The 27519-nt window shown below is 43.1% G+C and overlaps 1 protein-coding gene across 2 annotated transcripts; it reads right to left on the reverse strand.

The window, feature by feature from the left end:
• Window positions 1–696: 696 nt before the first annotated feature.
• On the reverse strand, window positions 697–26464 carry LOC121286785. Of its 2 annotated transcripts, none has more exons than XM_041203826.1 (5): window positions 26422–26464; window positions 21747–21837; window positions 19097–19261; window positions 18062–18193; window positions 697–1156 (listed from the first exon to the last, which is right to left on the reverse strand). In XM_041203826.1, the coding sequence occupies exons 2-5, from the start codon at window positions 21835–21837 to the stop codon at window positions 1020–1022; spliced, it is 525 nt and encodes a 174-aa protein (XP_041059760.1). In that variant the 5' UTR covers window positions 26422–26464; the 3' UTR covers window positions 697–1019. The 2 variants fall into 2 exon arrangements, with proteins under 2 accessions (XP_041059760.1, XP_041059758.1); XM_041203824.1 differs by lacking the exon at window positions 26422–26464 and adding an exon at window positions 25906–26010.
• Window positions 26465–27519: the final 1055 nt, after the last annotated feature.

Raw genomic sequence — 27519 nt, forward strand, 5'->3', positions numbered from 1 at the left:
TTGAAAGTTACTATTGAATCTGCTTCCTCCACCCTTTCAGTCAGTGCATTTCAGATCACAGCAACTCACTGGATAAATATTTTTTCTCATGATACATTTAATTCTTTTGCCAATTACCTGAGATCAACTGATTTAGTCCACATTAGGGATTGAGCCTAGACAACTCTGCTTTCTTGAGTTCATACAACAGTGGGTGGTACCTTGTTTGATTAGCAGAGATTGGTATTGAGAAACATGCCCTCAGCTTGAATTCCTGTCCACATTTTGGCTCTCCATGGTATAAATGAACAGTGCTATATGGTTAGGCTTTGATCCCAGTAGATTGTAAATGCTGAGCTTTCAATTCAGAGATGTTTTCCCTTGGCCTGGGTACAGAGAAATAAATTCCATTAGTCGCACTTCATGGAAAGGATTCCACCTAATACAAAAGCAAAATACTGCAGGTGCTAGAAATTTGAAATAAAAACAAAATGTTGGAATAGTAACTTTTGTGACGAGAAATTGTTCTGACGAAGGGTCATCAACCAGAAATGTTAACTCTGTTTCTTTCTCCACAGATGCTGCTGCCAGACCTGCTGAGAGTTCCAGCACTTTTGGTTTTTAGTCCTTCTAACACTTACTGTGTGTGCACATGTGTGTATGGTGCAGAAGTGCAAGTTCATGGATATTTCCATACCAGGAAGGAGCTGCAGTTCCTGTGTTTTAACGCTTTGTCCATTTATTTCCAGCAGTGAATTGTGCAAGGGCCATTTCTCAAACATAACAGTGAGTATGGAGTGTACAGAACTTTATTATAAGAGCAATCTTTATTATAAATTGCAATTTTTACAATCATGTGACTTATTTCAAAATTTAAAACTGCTGTTGAAGGTGCGTTTGTGGTCATTTTACAATTCAGCAAAACCCTGGAGAAGATTAGGATTAACATGAGGTTAGACTGTTTTAAAGTTGCTGAGTCAGATTCTGTTAGAACACTCAAATTTTGGATTAAGAGGAAAACCTTCCTCTAAATAGGAACTTCACTTCTTCCATTCATTCTTCTCATAATCCCACTTGGAGGCAAACCCCTCTATCGGGTTTATTTGCATATCCAGCATTCTTTTGGCCTGCTTTTCCTTCCACTCCTCACTTAAGGTATGTGGCCTGGGAGGATACACTGAAAGAATATGTAGAAACACAACACTTTTAGGCCATAGGTCTATACACAGCAGGAATAGTTCTCTGGTTTTACCAACAGTTGGGACAGTATACTGTCAGCCTAAAGCTGGGGTTAACTATTAGCAAACAAAACCTACTTTCATTGCTAGAGGGACAGAAACAAGCTGCTGCACCAGGAGTGGTGAGTGAAATCTTGTTTTGAAAATATGTATTGTGACAGGCTTTTTTAGAGGGAGGGAGGGAGGGGGTGATGAAAGGAGAGACTTTGAGAGTTAGGCTGAATATACAAACAGAAATAGGCCAATTAGCTCCTTGAGCCTGCTGTGCCATTCTGTGAGATTGTGGCTCTTGTGTGTACCTGCTTTTGTTTTATACTCCTTCATACCTTTTGGTTAACACAAATCCTTATAAGTCTAAGATTTAAAATTAACAATTGATTTAGTATCAATTGCCATTTGTGAAAGAGTTCCAAACCTCTACCACCCTGTATGTTTTGAAGTGTTACCTAACTTCACTCATGAAAAATCTGGCTCTAATTTTTAGACTATAACCCCTAGTCCTAGATTCTCCAACCAGCGGAAGTAGTTTCTATCTACCCTTCCTACTCCCCTTTAATATCGTTAATTTAAATCATATCACCCCTTAACCTTATAAGGTGCCTCATAATTTAACCCTTGGAGTCCAGGTATCATTCTGGTAAATCTACACTGCACTGCCATCATCTCCCCGCACCCCCCAGGCCAAATTATCCTTCCTAAGGTGTGGTGACCAGAACTGCTCCCAATGACTTCGGGCGTGGTCTGACCAGAACTTTATATAACTGAAGGATGATTTTCACCCCCATGTATTCTAGTCTCTAAATAGAAAGGCCAGCATTCCATTGGCCTTTTTGATTGTTTTCTGTAACTGCTTATGACATTTTAATGATCTTTGTACCTAGACCCCAAGTCTCTTTGGACCTCTACAGTTTTCAGCTTTTTACTATTTAGAAAAATACTCTGGATACACCTACACTGAAAACCACTTGCTACAATTTTGCCCATTCACTTAATCTAAAGATATCTTGTTAATACAGAGAATTATTGAGACCCCAGTGTGTCACATCCTGCCAGTCAGCCAATTTCCTAACTAGGTCAATATTTGCCTTCAATTCCATGAGTTTTAATTTTAGCTAACAGAATCCTATGAGGGATTTATCAAGTGCCTTCTGACAGTCCATATAAATAACATCCATAGACATTCCCCAGTCCACTGCTTTAGTCACTTCAAAAGATTTAATCATGTTCATCAGACATGACATACCCTTTACAAATTGATGCTGGCTTTCTGATCAGCTGAAAATTTCAGGTGTTCAGTCATTAGCCAGAATTATACACTCTAGCAATTTCCCAAAGACATGTTAGGCTAACTGGTCTATCATTCCCTTTCTTTCAAAGTGGAGTGATGTGCACAATTTCTCATTATAAAGAAATGGTTCCTGAATCAAGAGAGTTTTTGAAGATTATAGATAGGGCATCTGCAAGGTTCTCACCCAATTCCTTTAAAACCCAGGGATGGGAACCATTTGGCCCTGGGGATCTGTCACTCATTAGTGCCATTAACTTATTCATTACTGTTACTTTGCTTAGGTTAATTTTGGTGAGTCCCTTTCCCTGATTCAATATCGGTATCATTGGGATATCGACCTGCTGACCCCTTCCTCTACTGTAAATACTGATCTAAAGTAATTGTTTAAGCAAGTCTGCCATTTCCTTTATTTCATTGACAATATTATCATTCTTAGTTTACAAGGGGCCCACATTGTACCTAACCACCCTCTTTTCCCTGGTGGCAGCCTTCTGACTCGTAAGATGATGGTTTGTACCGTGGTGCACAGCTGTGTGTTAAGCATCACCTGGTGTGGCTCAGGAGTCCCACTCTGGCCTGCTGCATTTGTTGCGAATGAAGGCAGTGGGCTGCGAAGGTGAACAGTTTGCTGGCCTCTGTTTTCTCTGGGCCCTTTGCTTGCCAATACCAATGCCCTTCCAAACAGTCGGCCGCTAGAGATCATGACCATTAGCAGCTGTCTCCCAGTTGTCAGTGTTATTGTCTGCCATCTTCATACCTCACTTGCAGGTGTCTGTGACAGAGTTATGGACACCCAGGAGGTTGTGACCCAGTCGTGAGTTCACTGTACAGAAAGTCTTTAGGTTTTTATGATCCCGTGGAGAATTTACTGAATGACCTACCACAACATTCTACTTTTTGTAGCTTTTACTTTAACACGAATCAGAGCCAACGCAACTTACACCTGAATTAATAGGCAAATAAAGTAAATTTCAATATAAATAGTCAATACAACAAAGATATGTCTTGCGCAGCCAAACATTCACATAATTTCCTGGACAAATGTGGCACTTAATAGCTGCACAGTTCCCCAATATGCTGTTTGTTATTCACTCACGCTAGGTCAGGAGTCCTACCTGACAACAGTTTTCTTCCAAGTTTCGTAGGTATGATTATCATCAGCAAGGCACATTTCTATAAATCCTCTCTCCCTCTCACAGATGGTGTAGCTTTCCAGAGTTCCATTTCAACCGACAAACCAATGACAACCTACTTCACGGTTTGGTCATTTCTGGGGAAATGCCCAGCTCTTTACTGTTCCTGAGCTGTTCACACAGCTTTCCAGGTTTTAGGCTGTTTCAGCCAGCTCACATAGTACCTCCAAGGGCTCCTGTCTCCTTTTCTGCCAAGCAGAAAATCTGGTATCATCTTGAAAGTAATTTGTTACTTCTCATAAGAATTCTGTGTTCCTCTTTCTGGTCTGTCTCATTATAATTGAAGCAAGTTCTTAAGAGTCCTTTTCAAACATTCTTAAAAACAACTACAAATTCCACAGACCTTTTAAAGAAATTACAAATTTCCCTTTATACCTTCTGGATCAAAGGTCTTCACAGGGTATACAGCTGTTATTCATCTGATGAACGTGGTTGATCCAAAGCAAACATAGTTAGCTTAACAATGTATGTATGTTGATGGAATTTGCATGCTCCAGCACCTCTGCGTTGGTGACCTTGTCCTACAAGTGATGCTGAGGATATGCCTGAAACAGCAAAGATGGAAACGGTTCAGTCTTTTCTCCTGTTGAGCATATGTTGTCCAGGTCTCATCGCTGTAGAGGAGTGCGCTGAGGCCGCAGGCTTGGTAGACTTGCAGTTTGGTGTTCTCAGGTTGCTGTTGTTCCACACACTCTTACGCAGCTTGGACATAACAGCTGCAGCTTTCGTGATGCGTGCATTGATTTCAGCATCAAGTGACAGACTGCTGGTGATTGTGGAGCCTAGATATGTGAAGCCATCAACCTCCAGCGTCACATTGTCAATGCTGATAGATGGTGGTATGACAATATCCTGGACCATGACATTTGTCTTCCCAATGCTGATGGTCAAGCCAAACTCTTTACGGGTGAGAGAGAGTCTGTCTATTTGCCACTGGAAGTGTTCCTCTGTATAGAATGTTAGTGCAGCATCAGCTTAGAGCAAGTCTCTGATGAGGACTTGATGTACCTTTGTTTCGGATCTCAGGTGAGCAAGGCTGAACAGCTTTCCATCAGTTTTGTTGTAGACACTCTCTCTGTAGATGACCTGAATGCATATGACAGTAGCAAAGAGAAGAATATGCCAAAAAGTGTTGATGCCAGAACACAACCCTGTTTAACCCTACTGTGGATTCCATAAGGTTCCAATGTTGCCCCATCATAGCTGATCTTACCATCATATTGTCACGGAAAGAGGAGATCACATTGAGCAGCTTCAGCAGGCCATCAGTCTTTTTCAGCAGCTTAAATAGACCGCCCCTGCTCACATGGTCAAGTACCTTTTTGCCATAAAGCGATTATAAAAATTTAACACCCCTTGTCAGTTCCTTTTGTAGCTCTTTCTATCTGCTTTGTCACCCTTTGCTGTACTTGTATCTTTCCCATTTTCTAGGATTTATGCCGTTTTATCTGCATGCTTTATCTTTTAGTTTTACAATGTCTCTTTAGCTCTCTTTGCTTGTCCTTTATTGGCTAAATGAGCTCCTGCCCCTTTGGGGTATAAATTGGTTCTATATCATCATTTGTTTGAACACCACCCCTGTTGTTTTACCCATGAACAATTTTGCCCAGTTCACTGTGGACAGTCTCTGTCTCATCCCGTTGAAGTCAGCCTTACCTAAATCTAGAATCTTAGCTGTTTTATATTTTTTCCTTTCAAACATTATGTCAAACTCAATCATTGTCGCTATGTTAGATAAATGTTCTTACACAGGCTGTTAACTAAATCTGGCTCGTTATTCATTAAATCTAATATGTCCTGCCTCCTTGTTGGTTCTAGAGCATATTGTTGGAGAAAATTATCCTGGCCACACTCAAGAAATTCATTAGCATGTGTTAGCCTGCTTATCCCAATCTCTGTGAAAGTTAAAATTTCCCATTATAACCAGTCTGCCTTTGCTTAGTATCTATATAAGTTATGCTACCACTTCTCTGCTGCTATCAGGGACCCTATATACAATTCCCATTGTGATCTTAAATCCTTTTCTATTTCTGAAATCTACCCATAAGGTCTCCATTGCCTGTTTTCCTCTCATTATTTCCCCTTTTATCAATGAAGTGATTTCATTTCAATCACCTAAGGCTGCTGCTCCCCCTCTATAATTTTCCCGATCTTTCTTGTGGACTTTATAACCCAGAAGATTTAGTTCCCAGCCCTGACTGTCTTCCATTCATGTCTCAGTAATGGCTACCATGTCATCATCTCCAATTTGCACCTACAGTTTGTTCCCTGTATTCCATACCTTTGGATAAAGAACACTTATTTGTGCCGCAGACCTGTCCTTCTGCTTCAATGCTTTATTCACTTGTTCTTTCTCTCTTGGTTTAATTACTTTGCATCTTTTAGTTTTCCCATTACCTGTGTTTTCTGTTACTTTGTCTGTTACTCTGCTGTCTTTCCTTTGTTTTCAATCTATTATCTATTTTACCTTTTCCACCTGAGTCCTCCCTACTACCTACTAGTTTAAAGCCCTTGTGTCTGATCTCACAATGGGCAATAAGCTCTGCCAGTAATTGGTGGGGTGGAACGTATTGAAAGCTGGGTGTGTGTGTGGGAGGGGATGTCAGACTGGAGGAGATCACAGAGATAGGAAGTCATGGAGGAATCTATAGGTTGAGGAGAGTGTTCAGTTTAACATTTGGGACATGGGCAAATGTTGGTCAGTGAAGATAGGTTGATGATGAATGGAGACTGGGAGCAGTCAAGCATCAGTGATGAAAGCATGATTTTTAACAGTAGAGGGGCTGAGACGTGGTTGAGGGAGGGGCAGGTTTGGCAGCTCAACATTCCGGGATATAGAATCTTCCGGTGAGACGGGAGGGGGCAAAAGAGGAGGAGGCATTGCATTATTAGTTAAGGAGTCAGTTACTGCAGTAAGGAGAGATAATATCTTGGAGGGGGCATTGAATGAAGCTTTGAGGGTAGAGCTTAGGAATAAAAAAGGGGCAGCCATGTTGTTAGGTGTTTATTACAGACCCCCAGATAGTCAGCGGGAAATTGAGGAGCAAATATGTGCACAATTCACGGAGGTGTGCAAAAACAATAACAATAGGGTAATTATATTAGGTGATTTCAACTTTCCCAACATTAATTGGGATAGACATAGTGTTAAGGGCTTGGATGAGTGGATTTCTTGAAATGTGTACAGGAGAACTTTTTAGGTCAGTATGTAGAGGGTCCAACCAGGGACGGCGCATTGCTGGAACTAATTCTGGGGAATGAAGCTGGACAGGGTCTGCTCCATGATCTCAGGGTTTATCTCTCCAACTGGCATTGGAGCCAAAGTTTGAGGCTCTTCTCATTGCTGGTTCCTCTCTTGGCTGTAATCTACTCGAGGTAGCCATCTGAGTGGTTGGCTGGTCTGACCAATGAGGGGCTTCTGGCACTTGTAACAAAAGTTGACAAACCTGCTCTGCAAAGAGAGAAGACAATTCAGAGCTGAAGTCCCAGTCGGGAGAATCTTTCTTGTTGGAGCTCACGGGAACTTGCAGCTTAGTATAATTTATAACTGTGGTTATCTTGACATTTTCTGCCATTTTGAGGAGATTCAGGGCTATATGGGCATTTCTACTCGAGAGAAAAAGACTAGATATGGGTGATGTACATCAGCTCGAAGATTTGTTTGCTATCATATTATGTTTCCAGAACCATGCCTATGACCGGAAGTCAAATTCCTCCAGGCCCACAGAGTGGTGGGTCTGTTGTTCGTACCCAGAGGTGTCTCAGCCATGGCTCTTTGTCGAATAGGACCGTAACATTGGCTCTTGTGTCCAACTTAAAATTTGTCAGATGTCCATTAACTGAGATGTCCGCATTCCAGAACGAAAATCCAGGATCTTTGACCTCATCCAAGAAGAATGGTTGTGTGTCCTCTTGGTATGCTGTAGACCCGCGAATCCTCTTGGGATCTTCCATGCATTTTGATGTTTTGGCTTTGCATAGCTTCCTGAAGTGTCCTGTTCGGTTACATTGAAAGCATTGGGCTTAAATTGCCAGACATTGCTCCACAGTGCTGGCATGGTCGCTTTACTGGTCTGTTAGGGTATTGCTTCCCTAGGCCTGGAGTTTCTGTTTCATTAAGTCCATGTTTCTGTTCTGTTTCATTAACTGGATGGTGGGGTTTACTTTGTACCACAGTTTGCTTTCTCCCCTTAATATGGATCCAAGCTGCACACAGATTTCAGATTGCCTGACAATCTGGATGGCTTTCTCAAGGGTTAGATTTTCTTTCATTTGAAGCATATCTGAGTGTCAAGCTGAGGCATAGAATATAAGAGCAGGGAGGTTATGCTGGAACTGTATAAAATGCTGGTTAGGCCACAGCTAGAGTATTGTATGCAGTTCTGGAATCCGCATTATAGGAAGGATATGATTGCACTAGAGAGAGTACAGAGGAGATTTACTGGGATATTGCCTGGGCTGGAGAGTTTTAGTTATGAGGAGAGGTTGGATAGACTGGGGTTATTTTCCCTGGAGCAGAGGAGATTGAGGGGGGACATGGCTGAGATATATAAAATATGAGAGGCATAGATAGGGTAGACAGGAAAGAACTTTTCCCCTTGGTGGAGGGATCAATAACCAGGGGGCATGGATTTAAGGTAAGGGGCAGGAGGTTTAGAGGGGATGTGAGGAAGAATTTTTTCACCCAGAGGGTGGTGGGAATCTGGAACTCACTGCCTGAAAGGGTAGTAGAGGCAGAAACCCTCATAACATTTAAGAAGTATTTGGATGTGCACTTGCAATGCCATGTCATACAAGGCTATGGGCCTTGTGCTCATAGGGGATTAGAATAGTTAGGTGCTTGTTTGACCGGTGCAAACTTGATGGGCCAAAGGGCCTTTTTCAGTGCTGTAGATCTCTATGATTCTGTGTGCGTGGTACGTCTGTGTTAATTTGTTCAGCCGCTGTCTTTTAATCCAGACTTGAAGCAATCATGTATCTAAGGGATCTCTTTCTCCACCATCCCCAGTTTTGAGATTGATCTGGTTCTTTGATAAGTCCAAACTGATCTGGAAGGGTGGTTTCTGATCCATGGATAAAACTTTTAAATTTTTACGACTGGTTCCTCAGCAAGGTCCCTCAATTTGTTATGATCCTGGACGAGATACCCCAGATTGTTATGCTGCTGGGTGAGGAGGGATGAATTGGCTCCCCTTCTTTATTCAACCCCTTCAGTTGGTTGTGACAAGGTTAATTTAAAAATAATTCCTTCCCTTGTGGATACCTTTTCCCAGTCCAAATGTATTTGTTTTAGAAGGAGTCAGCTTAACCAGGCTTTCTTGAGTCAAAAAGTGAGTTTATTAGTTACTAAAACCCAAGAAAAATAATAACGCAACACACATACACACAGATTAGAAATGAGAAGTTGAGTCCAAAAATAAAAGCTTAAAAAGATATACGAACCAGTCTTTGGCTTGTCTGTGAGAATTAGATGGCGAAACGCTGAGGCTGTTAAGTTGAGTGATTCTGGTAGAGCTGGAACAAAAACAGAATTACCTGGAAAAACTCAGCAGGTCTGGCAGCATCAGCGGAGAAGAAAAGAGTTGACGTTTCGAGTCCTCATGACCCTTCGACAGAACTTGAGTTCGAGTCCAAGAAAGAGTTGAAACCCTCATAACATTTAAGAAGTATTTGGATGTGCACTTGCAATGCCATGTCATACAAGGCTATGGGCCTTGTGCTCATAGGGGATTAGAATAGTTAGGTGCTTGTTTGACCGGTGCAAACTCTTCATTTCAGCTCTTTCCTGGACTCGAACTCAAGTTCTGTCGAAGGGTCATGAGGACTCGAAACGTCAACTCTTTTCTTCTCCGCCGATGCTGCCAGACCTGCTGAGTTTTTCCAGGTAATTCTGTTTTTGTTTTGGATTTCCAGCATCCGTAGTTTTTTTGTTTTTTTTGTTTTTATCTCTGGTAGAGCTGGCTTTGGCAGTTGAGCAATTGGTTTGGAGACAATTGGTTCTGCAGGTTAGCTGAAGGAGCTGTCCTGTTTCCTTTTTGACTGTGGCTTTGTTGACTTGCCTCCAGCAACAGAGAGACTTTTTTTTAACCTGCGGGCTGCAGGAATGCCTAGTTGATATCCTTCAGCTGTGACCTTCACAGCACACCATAACTCAAATACCAGAACTAGCACACGTACCAGGATTGCAGGTGGCTTTTTAACTCCTTTTCCTATGTATTCCTGGAAGGGAAAACAAACATGTCTTTTGCCCAGAATCTGCTTGCTTTCAACTCAAACCATTTCCACATTCTGATATATAACTCATCAGGAGATGGTTACTGCTGAGATGATAATCATTCTCCATTGTCTCTGCAACCACAGGGAATTAAAATTCAGGTTTTTTTGCATTGCATCTCTTCCATTCAAGTATCGCTGTCTCAAGTAGGCCTTGACACCTTTTAGGTGCAACATTCCAATTTCTCTGGACTAGTCAGTCAAGTGTAATCCACATTGGAATTTCCAGAAAGTGGTTACTTTACATTCTCAGCCAGCTTTTGCTTGTATGTCCTTTTTTAAAAAACATGTCTTCCTCAAAAAGTTTAAGTTATCTTTAAGTAATTCGGGCTGTGATCCGCTGCCGTGACAAAATTGCGGGTTAAGCTTTAAGAGCTTTCCGAAAATCCCAGATGGTGCCGTTGTACACTACTGCACAGAGTGTTCCTGTGCTTGCTGGTCTTGGTGGGCTCCCACAGTAATGGCATTTGCAATCTCAGCATTTAAGTTTTTTCAATATTGGCTGCCTGGACTGACTGGTTAGAGTCTTCCCCACTTTAGTGCAATGTTCTCTGATCTTGAAAGAGTCGAATCCCAGCTTTTGGGTTTTCAAGCTACCTACTCAAGTCACAATTAATTTTTAATTGATTATTATTTTTTTTTTTGTTCAGACCGAGCTCAGCCACCACGTCTTCAGGTGCTGACATGGGCATCAAGTTTCTCCAACTGTGATTTAAATGGCAAGTTCTGACCACTGCAGTATTTCACTTTTTTCAGGACTTGTGTTGTCCAGCAATTTTAAGTGTTTACTCACCCCTGCTGACTCTGCAAACTGAGTATTGAAGCTATGGACTTCCATGGATTCAATGGAATCTTCTGCTGCAGTGAGGAATTTAATTTCTGCCTTCAGGTTCCAAGCCTCTCTTTGGAGCTTTGCTCTGGCGATATCCTTCTGTGCCTTCGTTTCTTGGAGCTTTTCTTCAGCTCAGAATGCTGCTTTGATTTTTCCTTTAGTTTTCCAGGATTTTAATTTTCTTCAGTCTCTGCGAGGTTTTGTGTTGTTTCATTCGTTGCCACCATGTTGTAAGGTATTGGATCTAGTTCGGTAGGTCTTATTAAAGTATTAGTAGTCTTAGGTAATTCAACAGCAAGTATTTATTAACTACTAGAAGCTAAATGCGTAGATACAGTAAAGGTCTAAGCTCGGAGCGTCTCCATGCTTGGGTCTTGTACTCAACTTACACTCAACTCTGTCCAATACTACATTGACCCTTTGGTGCTGTTCATGTCTTCTCTTACATCACTGTGTGGGTGGTATTGTGTTCATTCCCACATTATGTACCAGACCCTTATACTACAAATAGCAGGTAGCTAACCAAGGAGAAGGCTTTAGATATATCTATATGAGTCTTTAGGGGATGGTACTGGGCACGGAAGATTGATGATGTGTAACAGCTCTGTTTGGAGCAAGTTTGTATGGTTGACTCTATTAAAAGCAGAAGAAATGATAACCAGATTCTTCTGCACTTAAAAATATCATAAAAGCCATTTGCAGGTTCCACTGGCAGAACCTTACAGGAGGCCACCAATTAGTAAAATTGAATTGCCTCCATAATAACTATAATTAGCTCCTTGCTGTTGTCAAGAAAGTGACCATCAACCTCCTTGAAGCTGCCTCCAAAATAAAAAAAAACGTGTTGGAGAGCCAATACTTTTGTTCTGGAGTTTTCAGGCACCCCAAACCACTTATTATTGAGAAGGACAGTTTCTGATGGAAGGGGAATAGTGATGTCTGGTAGCAATAGGGGTGAGACAAATGTAACTGAGTGAGCAAGTGAGCAAGACAGGTCTCATGGAAGAGATGTTTAGACTGTGGAGTGGAGGAGGTAGATGAAAAATAAACTACAAAATGATGTGGATTCAGGATTATATTGTGGGATGGGGAAGAGGCAGCTGGATGTCTGATCTCCCTATTGGAAATATTAATTATCCAGGAGCTCATTCCAATTGAGGTGAGAGTGGATGGGTGGATGAGAGGAGTTTACAGAGTTGGTATGTCACTGCCCTCCAGTAGTGACCTTGTTGAAGAATTTCTGCAAGTCCAGGTGCATCACATCCACTACATTTCCCATTCACTATACCTGTACCTGCCTCGGAATTCAAGAACTAGAATTTGGGCTGGTCAGAAAAGATCATTCTTTCTGAAATTGTTAGCTTGTCTAATTATTTTCTCCTCTGGATATAAGCAACTCAACTTTAATTAAAAAATCTAAAATTTGAGGTTACCAATGGAGCAACGCAAATAGGCCAAAAAATTGTGGTAGTTCACACCTCATGGAGTATCTCTTCCTCGCCACAAACCTCTGGGTTATTTATACATCAATATTGGTGGGTGTGGAAGTCTTGTGATGCAGTGGGTTGAGTCACTGCCTCTGAGCCAGAAGCTCCAGCATCATGTCCCATTTCAGGACTTGGGGCCAAGGAACATAATGCAGCCAAACAGGTTGAATATGAACTTATAAATCCTTCCACCACCTGCCATTGATAAGAGTGGGACAGATTCCTGGTCAGCCATGCGATGGAGAGAAATTGGAGCCCCTGCCATCACTATCCATAGCTCCAGGTTATACCATGCACGTAAAAGTGTATGTTGCCACAGCAACTCGGACTCCTTGTGAGACTGTTTGACACAATGGCAAATGTGGATCAGATTGATGCCAACAGCACATGGTTTGATCCCTATTCTGGCTGGGTTGGCTTTGGGACCTGCTACCCTGCCCTACCCATGATGGAGGTCGTGGAGCTGTGGGTCCAACCTGCCTTCAGGCAGAGAACTGAAGAAGAAGAATGCATTTAAAGAAGCAGCATTTAGTTCACCATTTATTTGCTCACAAATTCTTGGCTATAATTTCTAGAGTTTCTGCTATTTCTTCCCCTATTTCCCTCAACATCCTCAATATCTCGGAGCAGGATACGGTACGTTATTCTGTTAACTTGACTAACTCCTCCAATACTTCCCTTTTTATAACATCTCACTTTAACCAATTCAGAATTTACCATTTCCATAAAATCCTTCTCTTTTGTGAACACAGAGACAAAATATTTAATGTATCCCCCTAAAGTTTGTTCATCTGCTCTCAGGGGTCCCAATTCTCACTTAATTATTGGCTGCAGAGATAAAGGCATTGGTTATAATCTTTCAAAATTCCTTAGATTCTGGAAGAGGTTTGGGAAATAGCGAATGTAGGGAAAGTGCTAGAATCCATTATTAAGAAGGTTATAACAGGATATTTAGAAAATCGTAATGGGATCAGGTACAGTCAACATGGTTTTTTTTTGAGGGAGAAATAGTGTTTAACTACTTTATTAGAGCTCTTTGAGGAAGTAACAAGAAAGGTGGATAAAGGGGAGGTGGTGTACTTGAATTTCCAAAAGGCATTTGATAAGGTGCCGCATCAAAGGTTACTACAAAAGATCAAAGAACATGGTGTGGGGGTAACATTTTAGCATAGGTAAAGGATTGGTTGGCCAACAGGAAGCAGAGAGTAGGGGCAAATGCATCTTTTTCGGGTTGTTAAATTGTAGGCAGTGGAGTGCCACAGGAATCCGTGCTGGGGCCTCAACTATAAACAATCTATATCAATGACTTGGGTGAAGGGACTGCATATATAGTAGCTAATTTTGCCGATGACACCAAGATAGGAAAGAAAGTAAGTTCTCTTGAGGTGGTAAAGAGTCTGCAAAAGGCTATAGACAGGTTAAATGAGTGGACAAAAATTTGGCAGATGGAGTATAATGCAGGAAAATGTGAACCTGTCCACTTTGGCAGGAAGAATAGAAAAGTAGTATACTATTAAATGGAAAGAGATTGCAAAATTCTGAGGTACAGTGAGATATGGATGTTCTGGTATATGAATCACACAAAAGTTAGTATGCAGATGCAGCAAGAGATTGGGAAGACCAATTGAATGTTAGTGTTTATTGTAATGGGAATGGAATATAAAAGTAGGGAAGTTTTACTACAGCTGTACTACAGGGCCTTGATGAGATCACATCTGGAATACTGTGTACAGTTTTGATCTCCTTATTTGAAAAAGGATTGCATTCTAAGTAGCTCAGAGAAGGTTAACTTGACTCATTCCTGGGACGTAGGGCTTATGAAGAAAGGCTGAACAGGTTGGGCAGATGCCCATTAGAGTTCAGAAGAATGAGAGGTGATCTTATTAAAACATATAGGTCTTGAAGGGACTCGATAGGGTGGATAGTGGGACAGTGTTTGCTCTTGTGGGGGAGACTAGAATTAATGGACAAAGTTTAAGAATAAGAGATCTACTTTTTAAGATGTAGATGAGATTTGTGGTCTGTGGAATTCTCTTCCAAGAAAGCAGTGGAAGCCGAGTTAGACAGATTTTTGATAGACATAGGAGTCAAGGATTATGGGGGCAGACAGAAAGGTAGGATTGACACCACAACCAGATCAGCCATGATCTTATTGAATGGCAGAGAAGGCTTAAAGTGCTGAATGGCCTACTCCTGCTCCTAAGTCCTGTGTTCCTATGATTCACTTTTTAACTGATCAAGTTATGGAATATGTACTGTTCTTAACAATGAGGATCTTTCTTCAAACTCACTCCTGATGACTCCCGAAACCAATCATACTTTTTTGATTTTAATTCCTTTATCTAGGGCATTCTGAAATAGAATGTCATTATTTTGTTCTGTATCTGAAAGCAAAATCTTTTCAGAACTTGTCTATTCATAAAGTCCTAGGTCTTCCCCCACTTGCACCATCAAAGATTATGGTCTGAGTCCAACTAGTGAACTGGCATTAAGGTTAATATCTGTCACATGGAATCTCAACAACCAACAGTCAACCTACACAGTTCCAGTCAGTTATGGGTTTAGAGAGGGGCTCATAACTCTCCATCCCAATCAATTCAAGGTTAGCCTACCTAGCTTTGAAGGAGCTGCCTCCACTTTACTCCCAGGCATCTCTTTCCCATCTTTGCCTTTCAGATTGAACCTTTGTTTTAGTTAATCCTTTTGACAATTTGGCCAGATCACAAGTCCTTACAAAATCAAACTTCACCGACTGATAAGAGCCCATTGCAACTGGAATTCCAATCAGCTGGTGGATCAGCAATTCCAAACTAACCCTTTCTCAGTGCTAGCCAACCATTTACATCCTTTGGGACAGAGAGCATCGACACTACGGCAAATGTGGATCAGATTGTTAACTCTGTTATTGCCAGCAAGAGATTAATTACCAGCTTGGACAGAGAGTTCGAGTTTGCTATAACTCTGAAGGTGGGTAAGCCTCTCAATCCCACACAGGGCCTAAGACCACACACAATTTCCTGAAATCTAACTCTCAGCATCAGAGAAGTGAAATTGACAGACTTGTCATTTACTCAACTTGTGAACCACAGATCAGTTTCTAACCACACACTCAGCACACTGACCACGGCCACAAACCCACTGTAGGAAGCTTAATATGTTCAATGAAATGTGATAAATCAGGTTCCTGATTTGTCACAAAGACTCCAGCAGAGAAAAAGCTGCTCCCTGAATTGAGAGATTGTAGAAATTTTACCACAGAGGAAATGCACTTTCGACAGTGAGTCCTTACTGCTAATTACATCAGTTGAGGTTAAGCACATTTAGGTGGAGGACATTGATTGGATGGTTACTTCACATATAAAGTGAGATGTACTGACAGAGGAGTAGTGTGGAGTCAGGAGATATTTACCTGTAATGTTTCAATCTGAGAATAAATCTATTCTAAGTAAAGACTGGCTTTGAATTCTTCCTTCAACTGGTTAGCAGGAGGAATATAGCACTTGGTGTTTCTTCATTATTCGTTTTTTTGATAAACTCACATGATGAACATGATGCAATACGAGTAGAACTCAGCTAGAAATACTGCAGTCATTTCACAGATGTTAACAGGCATATCATGCATGTGAATGCTGGTGCTTCATGTAACTACAACAAATCCATCTCCATACACAGTATAAGGGGAGATAGTAGCGTAGTAGTAATGTCATTGGGCTAGTAATCCAGAGGCCCAGGCTGATGCTCTAGGGCCATGGGTTCAAATCCCATCACGGCAGCTGGTGGGATTTAAATTCAATTAATAAGTATGGAATTGAAAGCTAGCAGTAATGGTGACCATGAAACTATTGATTGTTGGTTCACTAATGTCCTTTTAGGGGAAAAAATCTGCCATCTTTACCTATATGTGACTCCAGACCCACAGCAATGTGATTGACTCTTAACTGCCCCTCTGAAATGCCCTAGAATACCGCTCAGTTCAAGGGCAGTTAGGGATGGGCAACACATGCTGGCCTTGCCAATGACACCTACAACCCATGATAGAGTAAATAAAAGAAACTGAACTGCAGAACATGTAAAATGAAGTAAGATGAAAGATGAGTCGCTGGCCATTGAAATGGTTGAATTAGGAGGGAACAAAGGCATAGATGAGGGTTTCAGCAACAGATGAGAACATGAGAAATAGGAACAGGAGTAGGCCTTCAAGCCTGCTGCACCATTCAACAGGTTTATGGCTGATCATCTACCTTAATTTCACCTTCCTACACTATTCCCATAGTTTATAATTCATTTATTATCCAAAAATCTATCGATGAGCTGACAGAGTTAAACAATATATTGAAAGTAGACGGATGTACTTTTGCTGATGGAGAGGATTTGTGTTTGGAAGCTTAGCTCAGGATCAGATGATGAACAGTCTGGTTCAAGCTCAGATAGTAGCCAGGAAGAGCAATGAAGTCAGTAACTAGGGAAGAGAGTTTGTACAGGGACCAAAGATAGTGCCTTCAGTCTTCCCAATATTTAGCTGGAGAAAGTTTCTCAGCTGGATGTCAAACAAGCAGTCAGACAGATCAGAGACAATAGAGGGGTCACCTGGTAGTGGTGAGTGGGAGCTAGCTGACATCAGCCTACATGTGGATCCTGACCTTGTGGTTTCAGATGATATGAGGTGCAGCCATGGAGATGAGAAATAGGAGGGGATAAGGATAGATTGCTCAGGGACACCAGAGGTAATGGTACTGCAACAGGAAGAGAAACCCTTGCAGGTGATACTCTGGCTCACAACCTCTGGATGCCCTAAAACACTTGACATCCAATATGAAGTGTTATCCCTATTGTGAAGTAGGAACTGCAACAGCCACTTCGTATACATTTCCAGCAAGATGCCACAATGATGTAATAATCAGACTACCCATTTTAGTGATACTGTTTGAATGACAAATATTGTCCAAGTCACTGGGGAGAACGCCCCTGTCCTTCAAGTAGTGCCATGGGGTTTTTTTTATCTGCCTAAGATGGCAAAAAGGGCCTCCATTTTAACGTCTCACCCAAAAACTGACACATTCTGTGGCACTGAGGGGTCAGCCTGGACCAGGAGCTCAAGTCTCTGGACAGGGCATAAATCTACAACCTTCTGCCTCAGATGTAAGAGTGCCACTCACTGAGCCAGAGCCAACAGCTTGACATAATTTAGCTGCATGGTGCTGGATAAAGAGGCAAAAATGACAACTGGCACCTTTTCATTGGGGAAAGAAGTTTTTGTGTTTGAACTGAGGGAAGATGAATTAAAAATACAATGTACAATCTGTGTATTCCACTCAGTGAAATGGCTGCTGAGTTCTGGAGGGACTATCAAAGGAGCCTCCACACCATCATATATTGGATCGTGACCCATCAGCCACTGTGAAACTGGGTGCTGCCTCTCCATCCCCAATCGAGACAGCAACAACAGAAATCACACAGCATCTGAACCCAGAACCCAGCTGATCCCAAACTATCGGGTCCCTAACTCTGACTGGGCAGTTTAGAGGCCTCCAGTTTACAGCAGTCTGTGGTGTGCAGGGACCTGTCCCACTCCAAAACCCCAGGTTTTGATTGAATTTTTTAAAAATAAACCATTTCCTGAGCTGTAAAGATCCATATGAGGTCAGGGATCACTGCAGGTCTAATCAATGACACAGGAATAAAAGATGTCCCCAAATCTCCCCATCTTCAATTTGTCAATGATGTAAGGCAAGTTTAAACAGGCAGGAGGGTCGGTGCAGGGAGGGGCTCACCATAGATTGACTGCCACCACACAATCAGGCCGGTGAATCCAATAAAGATGAAGGCTCCACCCATCACTGTCTTCCACTCATTGTTCGATTTGCACATATTGGCGTAGCTCTGATGAAAAGCGATGCAATACACTAGGGTAAAACACAAGCACCAATTCAATGGGACAGCTCATACATCCCCTCCTATGCAGTTATGCAGCTCACCCACACTGAATGTGGTTCCTCTATAGATCTCCATTAGAATTAGCTGCCGTCTGTCCTGAATCACACAGCCTTCAGAATCCATTCTCCATAAGGAGGTGATAAATATTATAAACTACCCTCTCCCGCCTTATCTTGGTGACAAATAAGACTCGGTGAGAAATTCTGTTTGAAATCTTCCTTAGAATCATTAGTCTTCAGAGCTGCAAAGATCCAGGTGAGGTTAAGGGTGCTGCACATTTGGCCTGTCTGTGATATTGAAATATAAAGTGACTGGGCTGGGATAGGAGCAGGGTGCCTGGAACAAATTCGTGATGTTCAATGTAAACTGTTTATCACTTTTCCCTCAGCAGGGACCATCAGTGACTTCATGGACAGACCAAACGGGCAGTGAGCCCTGAGCACTCTTGACTGGGCAAAGCAATGAATTAGACAATGGCATTGGGATGTGTCTTTGTCACCAGGTCAGACTGTGTCTCATTTATCTGCTCCCTGTGTGGTAGAATGAGCTCAGGGAGTTTGAATCTAGTTCTCAGTGTGCACTGACAACAGAATAAATATTGATTCCCATGAAATCAATTTCGATAGTACAGATCAGAGCAGAACTACTCCTGGGAGGGTGAAATGACAAAATGATCAAATGAGGGGCACTGTCCTCAGCTCAAGGGATGAGTAGAGAAAGCTTCAGTCTGCATCTAATTCAGCCTGGAGCAGAGCTAGGAGCACTCCATTGTAAGACTGACTACATGTAATGCAAAGGGTTCTTTTCCCCAGCACCAACATCCACTCAAATAGAAGAAAACCTTGGAGCCCACAAGCCTCTGATACTCTTACATGCAATCTTCTCTTCATCCGTCAGGCTCTTCCAAGACCCTTTCTCCTTTTCCTTCAGGGCTGTCTGTTCCGCATTCAGCTTCTGCACATAAGGAACATCAGGGAGAGGTGTATCCCTCCGATCACAGTACATCGGCACTGACAGGTCCTCACCTTTAGCAACCTCTGGGGAAAAACAAGCAGAACTGTCATTGTGTTCACCCCACTCGTGTATACTCTGTCCCTCCCAAGATAAAGTTAATTCCCTGGGGGAACAAATGGGCCTCACTTCTGATTATCTCATTTCCACGCTTTCGTTGTTGCCCAATCAATAACTGACAATCAATAACTCTTGCTATTTTTAACCCTTCCACATACCAGAGGCACTGAGACTAGCAGTGGTTGCTACAGCCTGTTACAAGTGTTTAGCCATATAATCCTGAGACCTGGGTTCAAATCAAATTCTCTGAGACCTGAAACTGTCCTCTCTGTCCTCAGTGTGATGAATGTGGGAAATCACAATCCAGGTCTGAGTCACAGTGCAAGACTGCATACAAACCAACCTTAATCAACAGTCTCACTCAAAGATGCTGCAGGATAGGGCCGGCAATGAAAAAAATTCAAACCCATGGAACTATTTAGTAACACATTCTTGGGGCAATGTAGGGGGAGCTTTACTCTGTATCTAACCCCATGCCGTACCTTTTGCTCGGAGTGTTTGATGGGGCAATGTAGAGGGAGCTTCACTCTGTATCTAACCTGTGCTGTACCTGCCCTGGGAGTGTTTGATGGGGACAGTGTAGAAGGAACTTTACTCTCTATCTAACCTCATGTTGTACCTGTCCTGAGAGTGTTTGTTGGAACAGTGTCAGGGAAGTTTTACTCTATATCTAACCCTGAGCTGTACTTTTCCTGGGAGTGTTTGATGGGGACAGTGTAGAGGGAGCTTTACTCTCTATCTAATTTGAGCTGTACCTGCACTGGGAATGTTTGATGTTGACATTGTCACATTTTCCAGTACTAACATCCTTTAACTTTGAGTAGCTCAAAGTTAAACTGAAAGTAGCGAATTTGTCTTTCAGAATAATATAAAGTAAACAGATCCTTAGTGGTTTGGACTGGCTCCAGTTGTCGAAGGGTCATGAGGACTCGAAACGTCAACTCTTTTCTTCTCCGTCGATGCTGCCAGACCTGCTGAGATTTTCCAGGTAATTCTGTTTTTGTTTTGGATTTCCAGCATCCGCAGTTTTTTTGTTTTTATCCAGTTACACCTTACTGTTTCTGAATCAGCTGAATATCCAATAGTGCTCACTATAACCTGGGCCCAGCCATGATAGATATAGCATATTACCTACCAGTGGCTTGGGGCATCCTTCAGCTTTGCAGCATTGGCTGGGTGACCTGGCCAACAGCACCACCTCAAGGGCTGAAGGGTTATACCAGTCTAGCCTCTGAGTCTCCTCTACATTGGAGAGACCAAACGTAAACTGGGCGACCGCTTTGCAGAACACCTGCGGTCTGTCCGCAAGAATGACCCAAACCTCCCTGTCGCTTGCCATTTTAACACTTCACCCTGCTCTCTTGCCCACATGTCTGTCCTTGGCTTGCTGCATTGTTCCAGTGAAGCCCAACGCAAACTGGAGGAACAACACCTCATCTTCTGACTAGGCACTTTACAGCCTTCCAGACTGAATATTGAATTCAACAACTTTAGGTCTTGAGCTCCCCCCTCCATCCCCACCCCCTGTTTCCCCCTTCCTTTTGTTTTTTTCCAATAAATTATATAGCTTTTCTTTTCCCACCTATTTCCATTATTTTTAAATATTTTAAATCTTTTATGCTCCCCCCACCCCCACTAGAGCTATACCTTGAGTGCCCTACCATCCATTCTTAATTAGCACATTCGTTTAGATAATATCACCAACTTTAACACCTATGTGTTCTTTTGTCCTGTTGTTTATGACATCTTTTGATGATCTGCTTCTATTACTGCTTTTGCCTACAACCACACCACCCCCCTCCACTTCTCTCTCTCTCTCTCTCCCCACCCCTCCCCCCAACACCTTAAATCAGCTTATATTTCAACTCTTTCTTGGACTCGAACTCAAGTTCTGTCGAAGGGTTATGAGGACTCGAAACGTCAACTCTTTTCTTCTCCGCCGATGCTGCCAGACCTGCTGAGTTTTTCCAGGTAATTCTGTTTTTGTTTTAGCCTCTGAGAATACCTAATGAGCTTGAATTTTCTGCTCTTATGACCTGCTTTTAAGCTAATGTTTGCTTTCTCTCCTGAAGCCCCTTATTCCTCCTTGCTTCATTAACTGTCAAGGATGCTCTGATATTCACTCAAGTGGCCATTCTTCATGGCTGAGCACAGAAATGAGGGTTAGCTGACTATTCAAGCATAGGCTGCATCACAGTCTAGATGCACCTGGTTTTCACCAAATGGCCAGATGGGTATGCCCCAACAAGAATCGCTGGGTCATAACCAGGAGAAGGAACCTTGGCAGATTTTCAAATAGACCTGGTCCTATCTGCCCTGGTACAGTCTGTTATTGCCCTGTATGATCAGTTACAGTCAGGGCTGGTCCATTACACTCCAGTTACTCCATGAGCCAATAGGGATTCAGTGTGAGTAATTTGAGTGCAGGGGTTGGTCCCTACAGAGGCTTACCATGTCCATGTGCTGCTCGAACACTGAGAGCGGATAAAAGACCTCGTGCTCTCAAGAGATTAGTACCTCGAAATACAGAGAACCCCAGCATCTGTAAAGAAACATCATGTGATTAAATTTACCCAGAAACACAAAATGAATCACTTGGAACAGGTTGGTCCTTCACATCAAAACAGTAATGGAATGGAGGTGAATGGAATGTAAGAGAAAAATGTAATTGGTACAAAGTGGAATAGTCACACAGTGAAGTGATAAAGAAGATTAAATTGATGCATTACAGCTTCTTGATTCAGAAATTCCTGGTCTAGTCACCTCCTCCAATTGCTTCCATTTCTAAAGCTGCCTCCAAGGACCCCAGTTCCTGAACAAAGCTGATATCTGTCCAGGATGTGTTGGCTGCTCATTATCTTTGAACAAGGTGCAAGAACTCATCTGTCATATGATGGGCCTGGGATGTCCAACTTGTTGGGAGCTTGGGTGGAGTGGGGGCAGATGTTTATGATGATGCAATAATGCAACATCTATAAAAAATGATTTCAAAAAAAGTGGGACTCCACACAAAAGTAAATAAGCATACGAGGACCCTCAAACTTCTCTTTCCCCTTCATTTCCCCGTTCTCTCGCTTAATAAAGCATTGAAATATAGATGTTTCTTTCACTCTCTCCTTCTGTCTGTGTCTTCCTGTCCCATCTCTTCTGTTTCTTTCTTTCTCTTCCTCTACCCAGCTACATTTTTAGAAATATTCCATTATCTTCAACAGTGGAGTCCACACTTCCAAAAATAGGCCAGGATTTTTAGGATGGCTGGGTTTCCCTTCACGCCATCCAAGGAGAACAGCTTTACTGCCTGCCCCACAGCCAATTAATGCTCCAACAAGTGTTAATTGGCTGGAGATGGGACTTCCGCCCTTCACTCAGGAGGAAGTCCTGGCCCAGAGAGCTACCGGACAGCAAGCAGTCCCCGAAACCTAAGTCCCAGAAATCCAGGAACAGGTAAGTGTAGGGGTCTCTGGGTGTGGGAGGGAGGTGAGGCCCAGCGGTGTGGGCAGAGCGGGGTGGGATGTTGGTGGAGTGGCTGGGGGTGGGGAAGGGAGGACCTGCAGGGGCCGGTCCTACTTGGGGGACGCAGTGGGGCCCAATGTTAAAATGGGGCTGCTGATGGAGGCAGAGAGTAGGGATAATTTGTAATTTTTTGGATTGGCAATCTGTAATTAGTGGAGTGCCACAGGGATCAGTAGTGGGGCCTCAACTATTTACAGTCTATTTCAATGACTTGGATGAAGGGAGTGAATGTATGGTTGTTAAATTTGCCAATAACACCAAGATAAGTAGGAAAGAAGAGAAGGTAAAAAATCTGCAAAGGGATATTGACAGGTTATGTGAGTGGGAAAAATTTGGCAGATGGAGTATAATGTGGGGAAATGTGAACTTGTTCACTTTGGTAGGAAGAATTGAAACTCTTTAAATGGAGAGATTGCAGCATATGGTGGCACAGAGGGATCTGGGTGTTCTGGAAAAAAATCACAAAGTTAGTGTCCAGGTACAGCAAGGGATTAGGAAAGCAAATGGAATGTTGGCATTTATTGCACGTCTGGAGTACTGTGTACAGTTTTGGTCTCCTTATTTGAAAAAAGATATAATTGCATTAGAAGCAATTCAGAGAAGGTTCACTAGACACATTCCTGGGATGAAGGGCTTATCTTATGAAGGAACGTTGAACATGTTAGGCCTGTACCCATTGGAATTTTGAAGAATGAGAGGTGATCTTATTGAAACATATAAGATTCTGAAGGGACTTGATAGAGTGGATATCCAGAGGATGTTTCCTCTTGTGAGGGAGACTAAAACTAGGGGTCATAGTTTAAAAATAAGAGGTCTCCCTTTTAAGACAGAGATGGGGAGAAATTTTTTCTCCCTAAAGGGTCATTGGTGTGTGAAATTCTCCTCAGAAAGTAGTGGAGGCTAGGTCTTAGAATTTATTTAAGGTAAAGTTAGATTTTTGTTAGGCAAGGGTTATGGGGGTAGACAGGAAAATGGAGCTGAGACCACAAATAGATCAGCCAAGATCTTATTGAATGGTGGAGCAGACTCGAAGGGCCAAATGGCCTACTCCTCTAATTGTAGACAGTCCGGCCTAGGAAAACAGCTTTTCAGCATCTATCTCTGAATCTTATACATTTCAATAAGATCACCTCTCATTCTTCTAAACTTCAGAAGGTATAAGTTCATTCTACTCAATCTCTCCCCATCGAACAACCTCTCATCCTAGCAATCAATCCAGTGAACCTTTGATGCAGCACCTCAAAGGCAAGTATAATTCTTCCTTAGTTGAGCTGAATGGTCTGTTTCTGTGTTGAAATTTGATTTAATTCCATGTTTACAATCTTCAGGGTTTTACAACCCAATTTTGGCATCACGTAATCATTACCTCAATTACCTCCCTTTATGCCTCACAAATATTGCTGATGCTCATTGAGTTATAGAGTAAAAGCTTTAAAGTCCAATACCTTATATGTCCCTGTGCCCTGTGACAAGGTCACCATGTCAGAAAGTGAGATGATGTATCGCATGGAAACGAACATAGACTCGTGTCCTTTGACAAACGAATGCAAAGCTCCATCCAACAATGCTATCCCACCAGGCAACAGCTGGTGTGTGAGTGGAGCCTTTATTCCAGTACTGCAAGTCTCTGCTTCCCAAACAGGACAGATCACAAGACTGTTCCACAGCACCACATTGTACAAAATACTATACAATAAATCAATCATTCTTCACACTGTCTCCGCCAGCCATTCCTGCACTATCCATTCGCTAGACTTTCTTTAAACTCTGCAAACTCATTCTTCCAAGCTTTCTACCCACTCTCAACAGATTTTTGCTCATTTTTATATTGTCTATCATATCATTGCCCTCTCCCTCCTCATCCCCTTCTCCCTTGCCCTCTTATTCCCTCTCCTCATCCCTCTCTCTCCCCTCACCCCCCTTGTACTCCCTCATTCCCCTTCTCTCCCTCTCCTCATTCCACCTCTTCTCCTCATTCGCCACCCCCACTCATTCCCTCTCTCTCCTCATTACACCGTCTCCCCTCATTCCTCCCTCTCTCATTTTCCCACTCCCCTAATTCCCCCCCACTCTCCCTCAATCCCCCTCTCTCCTCCTCCCTTCTTTCTACATCCCGATCTCTCTCCTTATTCCCCACTCTCTCCTCATTCTCCCCCTCTCTCCTTATCCCATCTCATTTCCCTCCTCTCCCTTCATTCCCCCTCTGCTCATTCCCCCCCTCTCCACTCATTCCCCCCTCATCCCTGATCTCCCTCTGTCATCCACCTCTCTCCCCTCATGCCCTCTCTCCCTCCAAACCCTCACCCCCCTCTCCTTGTTCCCCTTCTCTCTCCCCTCGTTCCCCTTCTCTCTCCTTTCATATGCCCCACTCTCTCATTTCCCCCTCTCTCCCCATTCCCACTTTCTAATTACGCCCTCATTTTCCACATTCTCTCTTCCCACATTTCCCCTCTCATTTCCCCCCCTCATTCCTCCTTCACTCTCCTCATTCCATCTCTCTTCATTTCTTATCCCTCCTCATTCCCCCTTTGTCTCTCTTCTCATTCCCCCCTTTCCCCTCATCCCCTCTCTCCCCTCATTACTCTTCTCTCTTCTCATTACCCCTCTCATTTTCCGCATCCCCTCTCTCTCATCATTCCCCCTCTCACTCCCTATCTCTCCTCATTCCCCCATCTCTCCCCCCTCATATTCCCTCTCTCAGACAAATTCTTGGCTGCAGTTTTTTTGGAATTGTGCCACTCGGAGTTTTATTTTTAAATGGGAAACATCGGCGCAGAGAGGGAGAACCGACCGTGTCCGATCTGACCTTCCAGAGTCAGCTCTTTTGAGTACAAACCCATTTCCATCTGTTTCAGATGAAGTTACATTGTTTCATAGTTTACCATTGTGAGATTTGAACTCTTGATCTTGGGGTTACAAACCCAGTACCATAACCACTTGGCTATTTAGGCCAAGCACTTCCAGAGTCAGAGAGAACTGGGGCCAGTTTGTCCGGAATCAGAGACCACCCACCCCACCCCGCGCCCCGCCCCCCCCCCCCCCGACTGGAGGCCGGAGTTCCCGGTGAGTGTGGGGGCAGCTTGCTCTCCGCTCTTACCGTGCTGTACTGTCCTGGAGCCTGCCTTGTCCTTTACACTGTGCACAGCGCTGTGCTGTTTGCTCTCTCTCTCTCCCTCCCTCAGTCACAAACAAGCGGCAGCTGCCAAGACTGAATGTGGCATCATGGGAGCAGCCCAGCACGAAACTTTCTCAAAACTTCCCAAAACTTCTCGCTGACCCCCTGTCCCCGCGGCTCGGGATGGCCGGAAACTTTCCCAGTTAGTGGGAAAGTCAGGGGCCGAGGTTCGGGGTGTCCGGATCGCATTCCCATCCCCTGGGCTGCTCCGTATGGCCTCTCGCCAATTTGGCAGCTCCGACCCCCAACCCCCGAGCGGTACGCACAGGCGAACCTGCAGATGGGCACGAACCCACAACACACACAAACACAGCATTTCACGTTTTAAACTTTTGTGGTGTACAAACAAGCCAAACAGTACAAATACTGGAAACCTCAAACTGCAAACACTGACCAAGCTGCATGAGAAATCAGGTAAAGTCCTGGTTTTATACTGACCCTTACTAAAAACAGCAGCAGAAATTGAGGAGACTCTCAAATTGTTCATTTCCCGCTCAGGAAAGCAGAATCAAACATGTCGGTTCATGTTACGCTCATAGGGCGCCCTAATTTCGGGATGGTCCGAAATGATTTGCAGCCAGTCACGTATTTCTGAATTGGAGTCATTATAATGTGGAAAACACGACATTCGCATTTGCCAACAGGTACCACAAACAGCAATGTGATTAACATTTTTTTTACTGATGTTGGTTGGGAGATAAATTGCAAAGCCACCAGGGAAGACTCCCCCTCCCAAATGGTGTCATGGGTTTTGACAGCTCCTCTGACAGCACAGCACACAAGGTCAGCCTGGCTGAGAAATTTAATTCTTTGGAGTTGGACTTAAGCCTTCTGATTCAGGAGACAGTGTTCCTCATTGAGCCACAGCTAACAACTAACAATGAAAGAGTTGGGAGCCAAACCATTACTCCCTCTCTCACCCTGGCCTTTTCCTTGGTAGGGACCACATTTCCACTCCCTTAAGTCCAAAGGCAGCAGACTTGTAAGGATATGGCAGACAACTGGTTTAGCCATTCATACCAGATCAGGCTGGACCACATAAAACACAACCAGGTCCTGGTCTTGTCTGCCAAAATTGTTCACTATTCTAGGGTCATCCAGCTTCATTTTTCCACTGTGAACTGCCTTCTTAAACCCTTCTCCCCTCCACTCTCACTTCCAAATTCATTCCCATCTTTTCCAGAACTCCATGTTTGAATCCTTCCACAGTACTGAGAAAGCTCTTATCAAAGTCACAAATGACATCTTGTGTGACTGTGATAAAGGTACACTTTCCCTTCTTGACCTATCTGTAGCCTTATAGCCGAGTTCACCAACCATCCTCTTCCGACAACTCTCCACTGTTGTCCAGCTGGGTGGGACTGTTTTCGCCTGGTTCCATTCATATCTATCTAATCGCAGCCAGAGAATCATGTAATGGCTTCTCTTCCTACTCTTGCACTGTTCCCTCTAGTGTCCCCAATGATCAATCTTTGGCCCCTCCTATTTCTCATCTACATGCCGCCCCTTGGTGACATCATCCAAAAACACAGCTTG

The sequence above is a fragment of the Carcharodon carcharias genome, chromosome 14, assembly GCF_017639515.1.
Source record: "Carcharodon carcharias isolate sCarCar2 chromosome 14, sCarCar2.pri, whole genome shotgun sequence".
Classification (NCBI taxonomy): Eukaryota; Metazoa; Chordata; class Chondrichthyes; order Lamniformes; family Lamnidae; genus Carcharodon; species Carcharodon carcharias.

What these genes read in the sequence shown, in the direction of transcription:
- LOC121286785 (XM_041203826.1), bottom strand. Translation starts at nt 21,837, where the DNA reads ATGCTGGGGTTCTCTGTATTTCGAGGTACTAATCTCTTGAGAGCACGA. An exon ending in TCGAGCAGCACATGGACATG is followed by an intron (nt 19,262 to 21,746) that starts GTAAGCCTCTGT and finishes GTTTTTCCCCAG; the next exon opens with AGGTTGCTAAAGGTGAGGAC. An exon ending in GTGGTGGCAGTCAATCTATG is followed by an intron (nt 1,157 to 18,061) that starts GTGAGCCCCTCC and finishes ATATTCTTTCAG; the next exon opens with TGTATCCTCCCAGGCCACAT.